Source organism: Euprymna scolopes, chromosome 5 (genome assembly GCF_053919585.1).
Source record: "Euprymna scolopes isolate OS-2025 chromosome 5, ASM5391958v1, whole genome shotgun sequence".
In the NCBI taxonomy this organism is placed as follows: Eukaryota; Metazoa; Mollusca; class Cephalopoda; order Sepiida; family Sepiolidae; genus Euprymna; species Euprymna scolopes.
In genome coordinates, this window is record NC_136486.1 from 148,794,812 (window position 1) to 148,817,218 (window position 22,407).

The 22,407-nt window shown below is 32.1% G+C and overlaps 1 protein-coding gene across 10 annotated transcripts in view; it reads right to left on the reverse strand.

Annotated features, from left to right (window-relative positions):
* LOC145277016 (synaptogenesis protein syg-2-like) overlaps positions 1-22,114 on the reverse strand; it is an 824,542-nt gene extending 802,428 nt beyond the window's left edge. For all 10 annotated transcript variants that reach the window (XR_013868085.1, XR_013868082.1, XR_013868084.1 and 7 more), the window contains exon 1: positions 22,015-22,114. Coding sequence is in view for 6 of the 10 variants with exons in the window: in XM_080128618.1 (XP_079984744.1) it covers positions 22,015-22,036 (22 nt within the window). In the remaining 4 variants the exon portion in view is untranslated. The remainder of the gene's footprint in view (positions 1-22,014) is intronic.
* Between the last annotated feature and the right edge of the window lie 293 nt (positions 22,115-22,407).

A 22,407-nucleotide genomic window follows, 5' to 3' on the forward strand; every position in this document is an offset into this window, starting at 1 on the left:
TTACAAGTTCATGAACGGACCAAAGCACATTTATTGTCAAGAACTAATTAATCATCAAGATCTGGCTGTAGCGAGTTGGTGCAATGAAGGACTTTACAATTACCACACATGTTTTAACAGTGAATGCCATGTTTCCTGCAACTGCATTTTGTTGTAGTACACCATGAAGTACAGTTACACCTAATAATAGCCAACACATTTACAGGACCAGGTCTTGATTAGTTGTAATTTACTATATAAAATTTCCATCCCCACTTGTCAGGTTTTATTTAGTAACTACCTTTCTATTTCTGAATTTGGAAGTAAACTCGAAGGCTGTGGAATTTCGTAGCTGCTCTTGGTGTCAATGATTTGGGCTCCATATACTTTAAGCTTTTGCAACCTTTTTCTTTAAAGCGCCTCAGTCGAAGATAGTTGAGGTTTTCTCCATCATTATCATTGTACAGCCACACTTCCCAGCTTCAATAACATCTTTTACACTGCTATTTTTACCAAACACTTTTGTTAGTTGGGGGGAGTTTCTATTGTTCATCATCTTTCAAAAGGCGCTGCTTTCTCATTTCTATGCACACTGGATGTAAAATCACAACCCAGTAGTGCATGGATGAAAACAATGTTGGAACAGATCAAATCTCCAAAAGATTTCCTCATCTGTTTGAGGTTCCAGACTTTCAGACTTTTTACACTAGCGTTCAGTTGTGGCCCTCATCTCTATTGGCATGATAACACAGTACCAATACATCATTGTTATCTGCTATTAAAATAGTTTCTCCTGCTTGTGACAGTTCTAGAGCAGTTTTCACAATACGTCTGTGTCTCCACATGCATGGACTAGTTTACAACCTGCTTCCTCCAAACTCTTTCTCAGCAAGTTGATGAACAATTGTTTGTTTTGTTGATGAGTCAGGAAAACATCCTTTTTACTCTCAACACCATCAAAGGGGTTAGTGAAATATTAACACCAACAGAGCCCCCTGCTCGGCATCGGTGAGTCGTGTCTTTAATGGATAGACCACTCCCATACCCATCAAAGACAATGCATGCCTTTCCATATTTAGTCGTGATATATCTGCGATATTGGGCATAGATCTCATCAAATGTGTGATCTTTTTAATATAGGAGGCGTTGACATAGTACTCCACTATCCACGAGATACTGTGGATCTGAAGACTGTGGACGTGATTTTACAGGGGAAGCCAGTTCACATATTGCATCTACCAAAGCCGTTTTTTTGCCTCTCGCGGTAGTCCGAAAAAAGAGGATCATCCGATGAGAAAGCCGAATAAAAAACTAGTAGGGAATTAATTAATATGAATGTTTAAAAGGATATGCAAATTAGATATTTTGCTAGTGAACGCAATTCCACGACCCATTAAAAAATTTGTATTTTCTCTTTAAATAAATAGGAAATAGGGGGTTAGTACAAATATCAATACACACACACAAAAAAAACAAATTTATAGGAATATATATATATATATATATATATATATATATATATATATATATATACAGAGAGAGCGAGAGAGAGAGAGAGTGTGAGAAAGAGAGAGATACGAGATCACTGCTATTATTTGTTCTACTTTTTGAATATCTGTTAAATTTTAACATAACTAAAAAATATGAAATCATTACTATAAGATCAACAACACGTCATCTTGCCAACTAATATCCATGTGTGTTTACTACACTACGCTATTTTACTGAAAAAAGAAAATGATTATCTAAATCTCATATATATTTTTTTATTTTTATTTTTTTACATGGAGGTAACCACTTATCAAGGTCCAGAAGCCACTCGGGAATAAGGGTTATTGCGTGTACAATAATCAATGGGATAGTGTTGTAGTATTCTTTAGTATTGGAAATTTGATAAAGTGTCATTACTTAAAGGGGCGGTTCATCAGGAATTTGTTTATGTTGGACTTGAAGACATCCAAGTTGAATTCAGGTGGGAAACAGGCAAGCGGTAGAGAGTTCCACAGGCGTGCCGTTCTAAGAAAGAAGCTTTGTTCATGGAATCTACGTTTGGATTTAGGCACAGATAAAGAGTGGTGAAAAGTATTGACAGTGGATTCAGCTAGACGGGTGTTTATCGTGAAAGATTGGCGAGAGGGGACGAGAGATTGGTGCTCAGACAAGCACTTGACATGGAAATAACGATAAAACAAAGATAGCCTCGCAACGTCTCTTCTGTGTGAGAGAGGTTGCAGGGAAGAGAAAAGGGCATCCCCCACTAAGCCACGAAGTCTATTTTGTGCTCTGTCAAGGCAGGATAGGCTGTTTTTAGCAGCTCCTACCCGGATGTGACAGCAGTACTCCATCCTTGAACGTACTTGGCTTTTATATAGATAGAGAATTGCATCAGTAGTGAGATATCTTCTGGAGCGGTAGAAGTCTTCATGCACAATACTATTACAGAGAAACTGACTCAACGTAATGAACAATAGAGAAATAAGAAATGCATAGAAAGATTAGATAAATGACGTGTCCAGTTAATTTCTACTTACAACTTATAAGAAGTGTAATGGATATCTTCAAGAATAAGTCAGTCCCACAATTAAAGAAAACTTAACATATATTCTGTTTTCTAAAATTATTTAAGAAAAATCCTTATAAAAATAAAGTTGAAGTACTTCATTAAAACAATATATATTTTCTATCTCTCATGCACATATATATATATATATATATATATATATGAGAGAGGGAGAGAGAGATAAAGAGAGAGTAAGGTAGATAGATACATACATACATAAGTGGATGGTTTTTACAGGTTAATATCGTCTCATAAAGTGCCCCTGTTATCATTTTTCTCGGCCAAAACTTCGTGGTTTTTTTCAAACTATGAGCAAATTTGCATCGCTAATAGGACAGGTGGCCGGCACATATACATTCAATTCCTGTCTCCCAACTGATTGTATGATTCGAACAAGCTATAGCTTCCCTAATACGCCATGACGATAGGGTAGCATTCAATTTAGCTAAAATTTTAGGTTTTGGAAAAAATTACAAGTGCGGATTTTCTTTTTGGCGCCACTGTATATATCCTTCTCCCCGTTTTTAATAAATACAAAATATTCTAGTCAGACGTTAAACCCCGACTTGCACTTCGCATTTTTTCCACATCGAAATTAATTGATGAGATCGAGCTATGTTTGTTGGTTGTTTTTTTTTTTTTTCTTTAATTTATGTGTATGAAAACTTCCATGGACAATTAAAAATTAAAATATTTTTCATTCTATTCTTTATATATATATATATATATATATATATATATATATATATATATGTGTGTGTGTGTGTGTGTGTGTGTGTGTGTGTGTCGCTTGGGTGCCTCTGAATATGCTCAGAAGCCGGAAACATAACTTCATTGAGATTGTAATTTGAAACAACTTAAATATAATGAATATATACCTCAAGAATATTTCTTTCTATCTATCTCTTTGATATATATATATATATATATATATATATATTCTTATATATATATCTTATATATATATATTCTTATATATATATATATCTTATATATATATATATATATTCTTTCTATCTCTCTGCTATACATATACAAACAAACACACACATATATATACTATTATATAAAAGTTATGTTGTGTGTGTGTGTAAGTGTGAGAGAGAGCTCCTTCCTCATAGGCTCAGAACCTATCTTTTGCAAATTTTTTTTAGAACCTATATTTTGCAAATTTCACAAAAACCTAATTTATATATTTGCCAGTGGTCTTAGATATGTTTTGTATAGAAAAGCTATTATAAGATCAGCTTTTTTCGATTTGTACCGGATCAATTTCTGTACAAAACCTATCTTAGTACACTGCCTGGCATAAATTTGCTTTGTGTGAAATTTGCAAAGGATAGGTTCCGAAATGGCTGAGCCTATGAAGAAGGAATTCACACACACTCACATTATATATATATATATATATATATATATATATATATATATATATATATATATATATATATATATATATATATAACACGAAATATATTTCTTATATGTTAATAAGTACGAATAATATCTGATACAATATAATAGTTTAAAACGAGGAGAAGTGTGTACAGATATGCATGTATCAACCACCGCCTTCGTTGCTTCTTTTCGCGTATCATTTTTGTCGTATTTCATTTTGAATTCCTTTTCTTCTTTGTGCGCGCTCTCTCTCTCTCTCTCTCTTTTTATTCATCTACAACCCTCGCTCTGTCCCCATCTCTCTTCAAGCGTGTGTTTGGATGACCTAACTCGATGCTTTCCAACATTATACCCCGCTCCTTTTCTATCCTGGTGCGAACAGACTCGTGAACGCAACGGTTATCATCTCGCTTAAAAAAATGGACATGTTCTACACTACTCAGCAACGCCTTGCTATCACAGTAGTTAGTCGCACGAACTAACAGCTCCCACCTGTACTTATGGAACGCACTCAGAATTTATATATTGCTATGGATCATCCATGTCATCCTTGTATATATTAGTTCAATTTTATTCTTTTACACCAATTCCCGCGCATAAACTCAGAACTGACTGTTTACTTTTGTTTTCTTCTAGAAAATTTTCGGTGCTGTCTTACTCTCTACATCACTAGAAACAAGTGTACATAACATCTACTACCTCTGTTGTATCGCATTTCTTCTACAGTTCTGATATACACGCATCTCCATATCGATAAAAATGAGTTGATTCAATGTTTGTTTATTTACTTATTCTTACTAGCTTTCATCACAAACAACGTATATTGTCATTTGGACGTAAGAGCTACCGTCTGTAATCATGTTTAACAGGGGATTGTGAGATGTATATTCACATTACATTAAAACCTTTGCATGTCACTACAGTCAGGGAAGCAGGAAGGGAATCCCGAAGTCTAGTAGTTTGGGGGTGGGGAACTGTTACAGTAGAATGCTGAAGACTTCAACAGTGACGGGATGAGATTTTGCTGTTTGTCAAGAAAAAGTACGTCGAATGGTACCAAGGAATATATATATATATATATATATATATATATATATATATATATATATATATATATATATATAGAGAGAGAGAGAGAGAGAGAGGTGTGTTTACTTTAACAAAAAATACGAGCGAAAATGCCACTTAGTTCTTGGATTGAGTTTTGTTAAATTCTCTTGTATTGTTTTTATTACTCGTAATCCACCAATTGACTTATATTATTATGCGTATGTCTATCACTTTCAACCTCTTTCATTGCGCTTTTTCGACCATCCTCGCTTAGCAATAACTTTAACCTGTAAATAACCGTTGTTCAGTAATAAAGTGATTTTAGATTTTGTAATTTTTAAAAATACAATGGCTTTACAAACCCACTTTTCTAGATTCAAACACTAATCTGAGCTCAATGGTTTGTATATATTTCAGGGTTTAAATGCTTTAAAATAATTATTCAAGTTGTAACGTTCTTTTATCGTAGTTCTTTTAATGAGTTTGATGTCATTATGCTGGGTTACGTTTTTAATTATTTGTATGACACTATGTTATGATTGTAATTAGTTTTGACATCATATTATAGTTTTAATTGGTTTTGTTTTATAATTTGATATATTTATATATATTCTTTAATAGAAATATATGTGCAATAAGATCATGTTTGTATATTCAATTCTTATTTCTATAATTTAAATCATATGCAACATTTTATGAAAATTTAAATCATGTACAACATTTATGAAAATTTATTAAATAATTGGAATAGGCCTTTTTATTATATTTTCACCCCAAACAGCAGTGCCACTTTGGTTTAGGGGGTCACTTTATCAGGGACTTTACTGGTTTTTATAAGTAAAAAGTGCGGTTATCTCAAAATGTAAAAAGTTGACTCCAAAAATTGGTTCACATTACAAAAACGTCTTTTCTGGGGCGACAATTTTATCGTTACAAACTGTACAAAGTAGAATATTGTTTGCTTATTGCGAACTCTTATCGAGTGTATAACAATATGGCTTTGCTTGTTTTGAATGTCATTATTGTGATCAGTACGTATTTGCATATCTTAACAGGCAATGCAATCTTTTGTCCTGCGAGCGTCTTAAACGTGGATTGTAGGAAAAGAGGAGATTTACAAGAATGTGGAAACAATGGACACCAACAAAAGCGAAAGAAGGACTAAAAATCTATTCTAAAATTTCAGATGTCCTTAATCCGTAGGATTATAGTACATTGGCCTGACGATCTTATTGTTCTACATTCAGACAAAGATTGGGCTCAGATCTCTTGATGTAAAGATATTTGCGTTTGTACCTTTATGTAAAGTTCCTGTCATTTCATTTGTATTCTTGCCGCTGAAAACTTTCAGGTCTGCTTTTATTCGGCACGTACAGTTTTGATACCGTATGACAATCGTTATCCATCTTTTAAAAATATTTTACATCCTTGATCAAGTGTTGAATTTATTTCTCGGAAGGGAGGTGATGGTGGCGAAGCTGTTAAAGACACAGACTTACAAGTTCGAATCCAGTTCGTTTCACAGAAACAGTTTCACTTACGACGTTGGCAACCTTCACGCGATCCCCATCAGTAAAACTTAAATGTATCGCATTAATGGATCCGCATGTAATACTAGGTCATTAAATGAGGAATTTTTACATAAGATATTTTAATAAATACACCATTAAATAAGTTTGGTGTGGTGGTTTTGTTTTACAGCATATCAACCATTTTCAAGGTTATTTAATGACGAATCTAGTATTGTAGAAGGTTTTTATTCTTCAAGCTCTTTGTAGCTTCAATCTCTAGTTTTTAGTGTTTGGTTTGGTTGTTTTATAGTGGATTTTATTGTTTTGTTCCCTGCCCTTCAAAACATGAATGGATTTTGCGAGAGGAGAAGAAAAAGGGTCACAGTATTAATTAATGTTTGGTACATTTTAAGTTAGGAAACCAGTCAGGAGTAAGGGGAGGTAGAAAAAGAAAGGAAGAAGTGGGAAGAAGGAAAAGAGGTAAACGGGGGTGTTTCTTTGTTTTGGTTTTGCAAAAGGAAGTAGAAAAACAAAAAGTATCAATATTATGTGCATTTCGCCTCAGGAAGCCAATATCTTCCGACAGACTGATCTGGTAGCACCAGACACAATTAAATAAATAAACCATTAAATAAACAAACCAATAAATAAATACAAAACATACTAAGGTCGTCTCAAAATTAAGACCTCATATTTTTAACTTGAAAACTGAAACGTTGAAAAATTACGAAGATGGGAGTGGTACCATTAAATCGAGCGACCTTTTGTGCTTCAGAAGTTATTTTTCTACAGAGTCACCATCATTCTCAATACACATTTTGTAACCTCTTTTAATATCTCTGTTGTAAATATCCGGTGCGCGCTTTATCACTCACATTTTTGTTACCATTCTGTAATCGAGAAATCTAACTCTGCTGACACAAACAGCATCGGATTCGCAAACATTTAACAGGCGCCGATGTATTTATCGATTCAAATTTTTCTGCATGGAGGAACTCAATTACGCATTTCTGCTTCTGACGAATGTCCATGACAGGGGTATCTTTCTTATAGTTTCACATCGTCAATATATGTAACGGAGATGAAAATTTTAGGCCATGAATGGATCAGTAATCATAGCGATGTAATTTTCAATCATTTCTGATGCATTTAGTCAGATTAAAAAAATAGGAGGCATTACTTTAAGAATGGTTTATGGTGTAATTTTTATAATTTGAATCGATTTCTTAAAGATTTTGTCTCGTTATCCTTGTGTTAAAAACAGTATGTAATGCTTGACTTATGTATATCTTTACGTTTCAGAGCCAGTTTTGAAGTTTCCGTTGGGAATATAGAAAACTAATTTGGGTGGTCTTGACGATAATTAATGCCTTTTTTTCCTCCATATTTTTCAGAATCTTTATTATCAGTGGACATGCATATGCAGTAAGTCTGCGGTTAAGCTTCCGGGAATGAGGAAATGCAGTGACCGGTACTGAAGCCTTGATTTAGTAAATGAACGTCAAAGGTAACAGTTCATCCACTCCCTCTCTCTCTCAAAAATTTCTTATCTGGCCAGTGCCTCAACAAATCTGTTTCCTCCATTTACAGATTTTGTGCGGATCGTGTCGTTTTGATTACTGGTTAGTCAATCATGAAACAAGTTTTTTTAGTACAAAAAAAAAAACTAATCTCTCAGACAAAGTAAAGTGACTTCCTTTGCCTGTCAGATTATTTGTAAATGTAAATACATTTTAATATAGAAATATTTTATTCTAGAAAATGAAAATACTGCACTCAGACTAAATAATAAATTCGCAACAAATAAAGCTAGTGGTACGAATTAAAACCAAAACGTTGTGATATTCAGTCTGATGGTCTACGAACTGAGCTATATGGATTTTCTTATAGAGACATAATGATCATATATTTTCATGTGACATTATAGGTTTGTGATTTACATCATATTTTACATGAGTTTCTAAAATGAATAATTTGTATATATATTATGTTATTCCAAAATGCTTTTTCCTATATTATAAGTGGGTGTACTTGCTCAGTACAAAAATATGCGAGCGAGGAGAGCATTCTTTTTGCTACTGTATATTATAAATGGGTATTGCATTTGTTGGTTATGTCTAGGCTCCAAAAGTACTTCTTTAAATTTCAGTTATCCGTGTGACGCAAAGAGTGTCAGAGGATGATTATTCTATTAATACGTATAATACTATAAGCGATAAATGCACAAAACTATTTCTTCGAGTTCCATCAAATTTAGCATGAAGTACATTTGGGATAAAGAGTATAAGAAATATATTATACAATTCTTTCTGTGGTATACTGATGGCTGCCTCTTTTGTTAGAATTGTGGACAATTGATACTGTCAAATATTGAGACGCATTTTCACTCCTGGTCACAGTAGTTCTTGAGGTAAAGGGAACGCCATACTCCGGACAGATCTCAAACTGGATCTTTATTGTTTGATTGACTTATGTTAGGTTATACGCAAGGCAGATTATTAGATTTTGATGGGTTGATAAAGGTCAGAAAAAGTGTAATTAGTATAAAAAGTATAACGGACTCTGACAAATTTAGAGGTGATGGGTGAGGTGGATTGGAGGCCAACATCTTTTCCGCGAGTGGCCGAGAAAATATAGTATCGTGCCCGGAACACACTATTTAACCCATAGATAAAACCGTGGTGAGTATTGCTACACCGGGTAAGGGTGTAACTAAAAGTAATTATAACTAAAGGTTAATCCATACTCCCTAAAACTCCCTATTTGGGGCTTGTTTTTATTGTTTTGTTTTATGGCATATCAACCGTTTTAGGGTGATTTAATGGCAAATCAAGTCATTTTTGGTAAAAGGTTTATATTTCAAGTTCTTATCTGCAAATATTTATTCACAGAGTTTGGTTTAGTTGTTTTGTAAGGTAAATTGTTTTGTTGCTGGCTTTGCAAGATATGTTTGTAGTTTTGCAAAGGGAAAGGAAAAACATTTACTTCAATGTCTGGGGCACTTTAGGCCATACAGCTAGTATCTTCAGACAGTCTGATCTGGTAGAACCAAACGATTTGGAGCTTGACACCAGGAAAAATGCGCAAACATCTTTAATAGGTATTTTTTTTTAGCTTTTTATATGCGTATGGATTTAGGTCAAACTGTAACGAATAATGCTTGAGAGTTACATGTCTCGGCTTTAATTCTAGTTGATGGCACTTGGGTCATATTTTGTGTTTACTTTTGAAATCACTATATATTGGGTACAATATAATAATCAATAAATTATTGGCTCTATAGTGAGAAGTATGAAATCTACATAAATTAAAACATATTAAAAAGTTTTTTGTACGACAGTTAAACACCAGCTTGTTATGAATAAAGTCTATAAAAAAACTATAATAACTGCTGCCAAATTAAATGATCGATAGGAATTCCAGAAACAAAACAACGAAAGCGTATAGGAGCTGGAATAGTTATTGATTTCAATTCAAATGTTCCAGATTTTTTTAAGATGAGAAGTGATGTATTGTACTATTCGCACTATTGTTATCTTGTATGTTATCTCACAACGTTTCGGCCGGTCTAACCGCTGACCTTCTTTGGATGTGTCTTGTCGAACACAGGAATTTGATTTAATCCACGCGTGTCGGTTGCTATCCTAATACCACTTAGCACTTTTATCTGTTGCGCGACGGGTCGTTGCATACAGATGCTAAGGTTCGAATCAGAGTGTTTATACAAATGCACCTAAAAATATTGGAGGCTTCATCTGCCGAAACTCTCTGAGAAAAACACCCAATATGATAACAATAATTTAAATAATATCAATTACCTTTTAACAGAAAATCAATTCAAAAATTCGTGTAACTGATGCCTAAGACTTACCATTCATAGATCCACCGTGGAATACTGTTTTTTTACGCCTACTTTAACAGCAAGAACCATCAATTCTTTTTTTTTTTTTTTTTTTTGCTACTATATTTTATCTCCTCATAAAATGTATTTGTAAGAGTTTATTTTAATATATTCCTCCTTTTATTATTTGCATTTCTTCAGCTTGTGCATTTAGTTGTTTTCCGACAGTCGGGAATAAAATACTTTATGCGACTTTCTGTTCGATTTCCTTACTGCGCACGCGTCATTTAAAGTGATGCTTTTGTCTGACAGATTTGGATTGGTAAACAATGGAGATACATGACGAACTCGAGAAAAAGAGGAAAAATAGTGGAGAACAACAAACAAAGAAATTATCGGAAGAAAAAATACCATATATATATATATATATATATATATATATATATATATATATACATGAGAAAAGAAAGGCTAAGTAGTAACAACTATATTAATTAGAACATGAAGTTAAATGCAAAATCGAAGAACCTGCTGAAGCAATGATAACAGTTGTATTGCCATGGATCGTCGTCGATATTGTTGTAGACACACCGACACAAAGGGAGATAATTAGTACAGTGTTCGAAGAAAAATAAACTTAATCAGCTCTTTTTGTTAAGCAACTGGCAACAATTGTTTACGTTAGAGATTCTTATCTCTCATATTTTTTAGGGTTTTTGATCAAGTTCAAAAACGTCTCTGTAGTTTGATAACCCTCCCACATGTTCTTTTTCTCTAGACCATCTCTCACGGATGTGAAGTTGCTAGTTCTAGTTTTTTTATGATTATTATACTATTATGGAATGTGATATTCAAAATTGTATTATCTTTTCCCTGTTCCTTGTATTCTAGTTCGTTTAATTCTTTGGTATAATAGTCTATCAATTTGCAATTTTGTTTACTACATTATTGCAATAACGCTTCATATTCTAGTAGATTTTTTCTGTTTTGACGTTACTACAGCTCATTAGCGTGGAGTACTATGGCGAGATTCGAAACTGCGACCACAGTTGCTGCAGTATGAAGTTATACTGTATAAAGCTAAATAATAAAATAAAATATCCCGTACTTTAGCAAAGCTCTCGATTGCAGCCTCCGTGGTCGTAGTTTCCAATCTCGCCATAGTCAGTCACGCTGATGAGCCGTAATAATGGGGAAGTATTGCCGTGGATATATATATATATATATATATATATATATATATATATATGTGTGTGTGTGTGTGTGTGTGTAATTAGGTTCACTAAACTAGTTGCTAAATCTCAGTCGTACACTGTAGAGATGCCGAGATACAAACGCTTTTTACTCAGATAGCTTCTCTCTTGTTACCTTTTGGAATTCTATTCCTATTTTTCCCATAGTAGAAACATATAAAATTTAAATATAATGTAAAAAATACTTTGCTCCTCAACTACCCGTTTGAGGCCAGTAAAACCAAAGTATAAGGCATATTTGTATATGATATAGTTAGGAAAATATATACACAGTTTAATGAATAATAGTATCCCAGTGCTTATCTACTTTCATTTCCATAAAGCCTGTTATTGCTATCACTTTGGATATCTTTATAAATCTTCTTAGATTTTGTTGTAATTTAACAACATTAGCTTCCATCTAGCAATTAATGATATAGATATGAATTTTCAAGGAGGAATCTTTTATTACCTGTGTGAAAGCTCATTGTGAACCACCGTTGCCAACAATAATAATAATAATAATAATAATAATAATAATAATAATAATAATAATAATAATACTACTACTAATAATAATAATAATAATAATAGCTGTAGCAGTATGTTCGCTACATCATATGGCCAGATGCTGAAAACTAAATTTGGTAAAACATTCCTAAATTTTATCGAAAGTATTTTCTCGTACGTAAAATGTAAAATATATACGTACAAATATTTACGTACAATATTCAATAAGTAATTACTGAAAACTGTTCTATAGTTGCTGTGAAAAGTTAGAAATGATTATCAAGACCCAAGATAATAAATTATTAAATGACAAACTTATATTCGAATAAAAAATGACGAATATTACAATAATAATAATATCACAACTATAACTGATATTAATAGTAATAATAATGTAGGAAAAATTTATTGTACGATCATAGCGCATTGCGCTTTTAAATAACCGTATAAATAAAGACATGCACTAGATAACAACAGTATATCAGGGTGGAGTCCAATAACAAACTACAATAAAAATTTTAAAGTTATAATGCAATAATAAAAACACTGATGCATTAACTCACTAGCGAAAGATCTTAAAAGCGAGAGATTACTTATAGTTGAATGGGCAATATTGAGATGGAATATCTAGACAACTCGTGTAAATTATCTGTAAGCAAGGAATTAAATGTAAATTGCATACAAATAAAAAATGATTAAATCGTAGAAGCGAAATAATAATTGACTATGGACACAGAACAAACTTTATTTTGGAATAAATAAAACGAAGCGTTCACTAAATTATAAATAAAATGCTAAACTAAATTTTTGTATAGGTCTAAAATTATAATCCTAAGGAAATCTAAAAATTCAACAGTAAAATAGAAAATAGTCTGAAATTTTCTTCCAAATTCATGTAATGTTTATAAAACTCAAATTGGAGAAATATCTATACTAATAGCAATATTAAGGATGTGCTATTTAAGATTCACGAGCTAACTAATTTTTTTATATAAACTGAAAGTTTTAAAGAAAAAAAACGAACTCTGAATCTGCAGGACACAAACTGCATCGGTTAAAACAGTAGCATCTTTTGTTCTCATTTCTATATAAGAAAAAGATGTTAAGATAAAAATCGAATTCGATTTGTGTTGTTTTCTTTTCTTCGATACGCTTCAGCTATATTCCGCAGACCTGCTGTCTGCAGTCGGATTATAGATCTGGTTCTCTTAGTGGCTTACTGATCTAATCTGTGCTGGGGAAAACATTAAACATTAAGCTTTGTTATAAGTGAAAATGTTCATTTATTTTGATCTAAAATACAAAAACATTTCTAATAAAACTATGTTATTTAAGTAGTCGATAGTTTTCACGAAACTTATTTTGCATGAAAAAATATTTAAACTAATATGTTCTTCGAAATCGTTTGTTTCAAATAGAAAATTCATTTGTTTCAAAAACAAGTTTTATTCTAATCCCATTTTTCATGTAAATGAATGTTTTACTAGTTTAAAAACTTCCCGCCAACACATAACGGAAAAATTACATTTTGTCACAGTCGCATTCTATTTATCTAGGCGTATTAGTTATTCATAAAAAAATTTATAGAAATATGCATGTAATTTAATTTTTCATGTTTTCAGCGGCTCCCAACTGTAGAGGAATTGGTATGGTAGCGGAGCCCCTTAAGGCTTTGTAGAGAAACACGCCTTTAAGAATTAAACAAAAAACGGCTAAATATATAAAATCTACCTTCTTGCGTACCCTATCATTAATTTTTCCGCCACATTAACCAAAAATTAAATGATAGAGTAGACTAGTCACTAAACTAATATAAAGAAATATGTCTTCTAGAATTAAAAAAACTATATCTGAGTATATAAAAACTGTTTACATAGCTTCAAATAGGTTTTATATCTTTTTTCAAATGGACAGAAGCAATATTGGGTCGGTGATTTCTGAACATTTTCTTCATTATAATCTACAGCGTAAAAGAAAGACTCGTCTGTTTTAGATAAGTTCTTGGCCATTGTTGCATGGATTAATGTATATACGATATGAATGACAACTGGAAAATCTTATGTGAAATAAATTTTGCTCGGTTTCCACGTTTAAAGATACGACAAAAAAAAAAACAGAAGAATGTTATTAAATCGTAGAACATTAAAATCAAAATTATTAAGAGCCATAGGAGGATGAGAAAGACAGATAAATCGCATTAGCATGTCGAATTGGTCAGCAACAATAATCAAACAAGTTTAAAAGGGGTTGGGTAAATATTCAAGTGACAAAATGTAAGTGTGTATGCGAAAATATCTTAGGTGGGGAAATGGGGTTTATTTTTGTTGCGTTGATTTATACTTATTGCTTTGTTAAGCCACTGTCTCAAGCCGGTATCGAAATTCGATTGTCCAGGCGAAATTCAGCGCCTCTAACCTAACTAGTTGTCTATCATCTGGTTGTTGCTGAGAGTAAAATAGATCACAGCAATGAACATTGTCTAATGGCAAATGCTTTATTTTTTTTACATAAAAGGTATTACGTTACACGTTAGTGGTTGTTGGCATTTTCACTTAGCATCTCGTCTGTTCTTCGAATCGGTAAACGAGATAAACCGATGGAAGTTTCTAATCCTGTTACTGTATGTTATGTATAGTCATCCACAGACTAACTGTTTCGCTGTATCACAGCTTTTCAATGCGTCTATACTAGAAACTACCTCAAGCCAGGATTGAAAGGCGACAGTCGGCACTTCTATCGTAACGCTATTTGACTGCTACTAAAATGGGTGTGAAACCACAATGATGAAATATTATACAAACGTCTAAGCTCCATTTGTTTACACAAAGAGCTTTGCATTATACGCTAGGATAAGTTTGTTATTTCACTTACCAATATATAATTGAGCACTGTTGATATTCTCTCCTAGTAACCCCAAGGTTCTGAATAAAAAATAAGAGCATAATATATATGTTGCAGAAGGTTAGAACAATATCGTCGATTTCAAATCCAGAAAGAGTGGAAAATATATTACTCTCCGGAAATGGCTAGATCCAAGGAGACAAATACAGAGGTTGAAGAGAGTTCGATATAGGTAAACAGATATTAATCACCTTTGTTTGGATTAGAAAACTGACGGCATCCATGTTGTTCTAATCTTCTATTACATATATATGAATAGACATTACGCTCTTATCTTAAATTCTGATTTTGTTACACGTTTGTGGGTGTGTACGAAAGAGAAGCGCGTCTCCATTATCGTACGATATATTCTGAGAAAAATATTAAAAAATATATACAAAGTTCGATTAAAACAGAGTTCAATATCGTATATAGATAGATATGAACATTTCCATTAGCGTATTTTATATATATATATATATATATACCATTGACATGTAACATTAAAGTGTCGTGACATTAAGCTACACGTACTTTTTATAGTATTTTTGGTTAATAATAGACGAAAAGAATCCTCAAATATGTATTCTGGAACTTGATAAGATATGTGGAGCCATTTATTGAGAGAAAATATAGATTCTTTTTATATGTACGATTAAATAGAATGAATGATTTTGAATACGCACAGAGCGATAGATTATAGTTTTTTTAGTAATGCATTTTGAAGTAAAACTTCATGAACGCTCACATGTATGTATTACATCGCACACATGTTCAATGGCATATGCACGTGTCTTTCCGCAGAAAAAAGAGTTCTTATTCGTTTATGACATAAACTTCCTCTTTTTCAATCCTCTTTGGTGTTTTCACCCTCTTTCCATTTTGCAATATACTTTAAAAAATAATATTTTCTCTTTTGTAATAGTCTCATAGATCGGTGAACCATGACGCCAACATAGTTGCATATAATATTGCTGTTGCATTAGTTACGCCTTTCATTTAATCCGTTCTTGATTGATCAAATGTCTCCTTGTTTAATCGTATTGGGAGTCTTGCCTCACTGGCATCGCAAAGCAGAGGAGGTCTCATTTGCGAGAGTTGCAAACCTCTAATCGTCATCCTGTTCAATTACTAATGCAGTGCTTGCAAAAGGCGATACGAGTGCGAGGATTTTAGATGAATTAAACGTAGAAAAAAATGTAATTTAAACACAACTTCGCTAATCCTGATTCTAGTTTAATCTCAAATAAAGAGAAATAAGCACGATTCGCTGGTATTACTCGACTTAAATTATTCAAGAGCGATAGTTAAATGCAACTTATTTAAAACAATTGATATTGATATTGTGCTATCAGACATCGTGATATACTTTTAGTTAAACTGTGTTTCGTTTAAAATATGATGATTAACAAAATATATGACGTTTCTAAATTTTGGAGATAAATATTGGTTATTCGTATTATTTGGATTGATCGGACACAGGATTCCGCTCGAAATTCCGTCCAAATTCCCGAGTTCGACAGAAACATTCCCGAATTCGACGAGATACACCTGTAGAAGGTCGGATGTTATATCGGCCGAAACGTTGTAAAGATCACACTCAAGATGATAACAATAGTCCGATTAATTCAAATAATACAAACAAACAAAAATGTTTATTAGAATTGTCCGTAAGAACCTGTGGGGTAGTGGATAATGTACTTCGTAAAATTCAGTCGTAAGTGACACTCTTCAGGAGGTTGAAGGTTCAATCCTCATTATGGGTAACACTCAAAATACAATTTCAAATTACTTAAGACTTCTATCCAGTCATGACTGACAGAACGAGAGCATGCTACCCCAGTGGATTAAATAAAGTGTTCCGATCGAAATTCCACGTAGGTTCCCGAGTTCAACAGAAAGATTCTTGAGTTCTACAGGATACACCTGAAGACGGTTGGGGGTTGTATCAACCAAAACGTTCTGAAAAGAACACTCAATATGAGAGCTGTAGCTCGAAGAACTCAAATAATACGAGCATAAATGATGTTTATATGAAAAATGTTCATATTCCAAACCGGAAGTAAGAGACGAATATAATATTAATATTTGTGCGAACTTTGTCATATAAACTATTTAAATGAAAAGAAAATGTATAAATCATAAATATTTAATTTAACTGGATCGATTCGTGATTCCCTGTCACTACTATCCCTTTACACATACATCTGTTCTCTATTTCAGAGTAGGACACGTCCACATTTTAATATGAATGCAATACATCGCGCGTTTCTTGCTTATCATTACTCATTATCTCATGATGTTGAAAATACGTTTCTTTGTTACAATTACCTCCTCAGTTTTATATACCCACGAGATAATCATGAAAGAAAAACAGAACTGAGAAAATAATATAATAACAATTAATCTAAATAGAAACTAATTGACAATTAACGTAACATGTGCACGCTGGTGGAACTCTCTTCCGTTTTCCTGTTTCCCACCTGACTACAACTTGGATGTCTTCAAGTCCAACATAAACAAATTCCTGATGAACCGTCCCCTTAAGTAAGACACTTTATCAAATCTCCAATACTAACGATTACTAAGATACTATCCCATTGATTAGTGTACACGCAATAACCCTTATCCCCAAGTGGGTTCCGGGCCTTGATAAGTGGTGACCTCCGTGTAAAAAAAAAATAGTAAAAAATTAAAATATATTGTTGCATGTGCAATTCTCTTCTAGAGTATTGATTAAAAAATATATATAGGGTCACATTTTAATACTATTTTAACAGAGCGCATATGAAAATAGCAGCAGCCGAATGATGGAGAGCAAGGGATTCTATTAGCAGCATGTTTAGCGTTTGAACGCGTAATCAAATGGGAAAGTGTGCTCGGGATTGCATCTGAAGAAATAGAAAAATGGTCGGGGAGAAAAAAGTCGACGTCGAAGCAGACGGACGTGTAAAATGAAGAAGAGAATGGGCCGGCTGTGGCCAGCATACAGTCGGAAGAAAGTGAAACGCGATCAGGTTAAATGGACATGTGCCAGCGAGAGACTTTAAGTGGTGTCGAAATGGGAGAGTAACGTTACTAACTGCCTATTGTTAAAAAAAAAAAAAAATGCCGACCCGGATTTTAATTTTTTTTATTCCTTTGTTTGTAACGCCACATAACTTCACACACACAAGTTATAGAACTATATATGATAATTAACATACACAAAACTGTTAGAGTTTAATTCTCATAAGGTCACGCCAGGCTAAAGCATGGATTTGATGTTACCAAGTGTTTATATATACACGTATTATTAAGTTTGCTCATTCGGTGTTCTCTGTTCATTTTTAGAGGGAAAATAATCTTTCTTCACATGAATGTGTTGGCTATAATGCTTCATAAGATTATAACCTTGAGACAGTGCTGATTAGCACATGGCCGTGCTCAAAAGAATAACTGATCATCTCGTTACAGTAATATGACAAAATGTATTTGCAACATTAAAAGAACGTTCGTAATAGCTTGGTGAAATATTCATTTGCGCATAGAGAATTATAAACGTAATAAACACCACAGAAAAATGACAAGGATGGAAATGCTTCACGTGTGATTAAAAAATAAATAAATTTAAGCAAGAATCAAGGATTTACTTGTCGATTTTTCATTGTTTAGTATCAAACACCGGAAATTAATTGCTACGCATGCGTACATTTATATGATTTTCAGGAAAACATTTCTATTCTAATCACATTAAAAAGCAATTATGTAAGTGTTGAGTGTATTTTCTAAACACACCTGTGTTATTAACAGTTAATTTTAATAATGCATTTTTCATGATCTCTGATAATTTTCTGTTTCCTTTTTTGATGAGTTCTATTTACCAATCCTTTTTTACCTATGGATCTAACTCACATCTCGTTTATCAAACAGGAATAAATACCTAAACGCATACGCCCACAACAGTTCTAGCGCACATATAGGGCTCCAAGTTGAGTTATAGCCATATTAGACAATCGTAATATTCTTAAGTGCATATAATATTAACATCTGTATAAAAGGTGCTGACAGACGCGATACGACCGAACATTAATTTTTATCGCCAATAGAAATCTATGAATGTCAACTTTATAAATGTAATGTAACTTCCTATTTTATGCCACGTTTTGTAGACGTTAGATAGAGTTTCCGCGTGCACCTATGCACCCGGAAATCATAACGTGTTCTATTTTTTCTTTTCTCTACAAAACTTGCTTAGCATAAAAGGTATAAGCAAAAAAAAAAAAAAAAAAACTTGTGTGACGTAGTGAATCTATTTTAGCAGCACTTATTTTGTATATTCACTATCAGCATTTGCTTATTGAAGCGAATGTTTCTATATAGTACCCACTCGACTTCATGAAATAAAACTAAGCCGAACATTGTGCACGAATTATCACTCTAGTTAAACATCTCAGATCATTCAATAAACGCGACCAGTACATCACAATCTTGTAACACTGATCGAATAGCCAGATTATTAACAAATAACAAAGTACGCTAACCATATATATTTAGGTAGAGGATAATTGTTCATATCTAGTGGCTTACATATTTCAAACCTTTCTTGAAAAAAATCAGTTATTGCTTAAATCTTCTTGTACAGTATGTTCTTTATGTATAGGATGATCGTCCGTTATGAAGAAAGGGTTGTGCAATCTCGAACTACTCCTCTCCTGAGTCGGTAGTGCTGTATTTAAGTGGCAAGGAGAAATCTCGGACGACTGGAAACAATACAGAGATCCATGGAAAGCACATACAGCACCTTTGTGTTCCCAAATGGTCCCTCATTTTAGTACTGACCAACCTGAACGATGTTTAACGTCGGTCATTTAACAGGAACTGGTGTGTTAGCGTGATTATACCGTATAATTTGTATCTCATATGTAAACAATCTTAATTTTCAATATTGTACCTCATTGTATATGTGCTATAATTGCTTTGTAACTACCGCCTCCCATCTTGATTTTCTATAAGTTCTGTTTTCCTATCAATAAGATTTCTTATGTGTTTGTGTTGTTTAATCTTAATTTCTACTGAGTCGTGATTACCTATAAGTATGATTAGTCGTTACGTTTTGCTATTGGTTGATGGGTATATATACTAGTCGCATTTACTTTTATAGTTGTAGATTCTGGTAGGAATTATATTCAGACTAGTCATTTAATGGAGATGAAGATGGCATGAAAAATGGGATTAAGTTATAGTAGTATTTACAAATGTGGAAAAATTTGTTAGATTGACTCACAATATTAAACTCATTAAATTTAGTAGATGTAAGAATATTAAACGGTAAAGAGAGCCAGTGAGTGTAAATAGGTTTATTAAAGATTTTAGTTAGTAAGCATTAATAAATAACACGAAGTAAATAGAAATTATGTGTTTTTGAAAAAAATCATAACATATTAGAAGGATTTAAACACTTAAGCTTAATAATCCGACCAATATTTGAACAATGAGATATCCATAGTAAAAATGGAGAAAAAAAATGGATAAGTGATTATAAATATACATATAATATTGGAGTTAAAATAGCAAAGACCATACAAAATTTAAAATTAATTGAAATGGGTTAGCAAAATAGGATAACCTAAGAAAATAATAAAGAACAGATTTAGTCAAAAGAATTTTTATTTAAGAAAACAAAGTGAATAAGATTACGAGACACTGAGTTCACATGAATTACCTCCCTTTGACTGCCAATAAAATTAAAATCGGAAGTAATAATAATTGTACTTCTTATAATCAAACTTTAAAAACTTATACCAACGACATAAATAAAGATGATAAAAGATTATAATTTATATACTGATGCCTATAACAAATCATATTATAACGAATGACAATCATTACAAAACTTATGGAATTAATGTAAATTTAACTATCAACTAAACTTCCGAAGATTGTAAACAAAAGAAAATGAATGAAAAGAAAATGAATGAAAAGAAAAGAATGAAATAGCATTCTGAAAAATAAACTAAAAGTATAATTATTATAACTAAGAATATCGTCAAAGAATGATAAAATAAATATAAAAAAATAAGCAGATAAAAACTCTTAATAAAATGAAATAAAAAATATAACAACAATGATACAAAAATAGGATAATAACGTAAGTAAAATAAATTCATGGCATGTCGGCTACATGAATCATGTAGATTGTCTAAATTGTGTTTTTATAACATTTTTAAGATAAACATCTGATGAATACGTGACTAAACATGCAGCAATAACATGATTTTGCAGACTTGTAAGTTGCAATGCGAAATAATATTGCAATAGATAACTTTTAAAAAGTAATAAATGATCAAGTAAGGAAACTTGGTATTTAGAACTTAGAGAATATTATATCACACACACAATATATCTATATATATATATATATATATATATATATATATATATATATATATATAGAGAGAGAGAGAGAGAGAGAGAGAGAGAGAGAGATAGATAGATAGGGTGAGAGATCATTAATTGTGAAATTATCAATCAAGTTTTCATAGGAGGAAACATATTAAAATCATGTTAATATGTACGATTTTTCAGAAATCGTAGCTTTTTATTCATTCGATATTTACGAAACAAACAATCGAGAAATAAACAATATAATTTTGAATATCGTGTCCACAACGGCATAAATGGAGGGAAAGTAGGAAGAAGACACCAAACTTCAACCAGCTTATTGAGGTATATATATAGTTTGTGAACATAGAATAAAGAAAATAAAATTTTAAGTGGAATTTAATTCTTTTGTTTATATGATTAATATTAGATATATGTCTATGTGATACAATTTAACTATTGTGTAATGATTTTTATTTTTAATTAGTTGAATGGTAAAAGGAGGAAAATAGTAGGAAAAATAGTAATTACATTTTTTATTTTAAACTTGGATAGGATTTTTAAAAGGGAGAAATTAACTATAAATATGAAAAGCTGTTTTTAGAATTTTTCGATATTATATTAGATTTAAACAAATATAAGGAACTATATTAACAAAAATGTTTACAAAATAATTTATAAAATAAGTACCTTTGTAATAGAATATTTCCATATTGTTTTTGTTAACCCATAATGAGACCTCCCGGTTCACTTTGACGAGGATATGTTTTTTAATCTACAAGAGATCATTCGTTTTTGTAACCTTTCTTTTTAATGTAATTGCTAGGTAAATAAAGAGAAAGTAATTTACTTTAAATAGCTGCTTATGTCGGTTTATTCTAATTCTAAAATAAGTCATTTTAAATAATAATAAAAAAGAGACATTTGTTAGTGGATTGTTTAAGCATCGAATCTTGTAATTTCTAGTAAAATTTATGATTATTATCTATTATTATAAGATTTAATTACCGATCTTTTGGCCACTTATTTTTAATACTTATTTTTTTCTTAAGGTGGTTAAAATGGTTAAATGTTGACCATCAC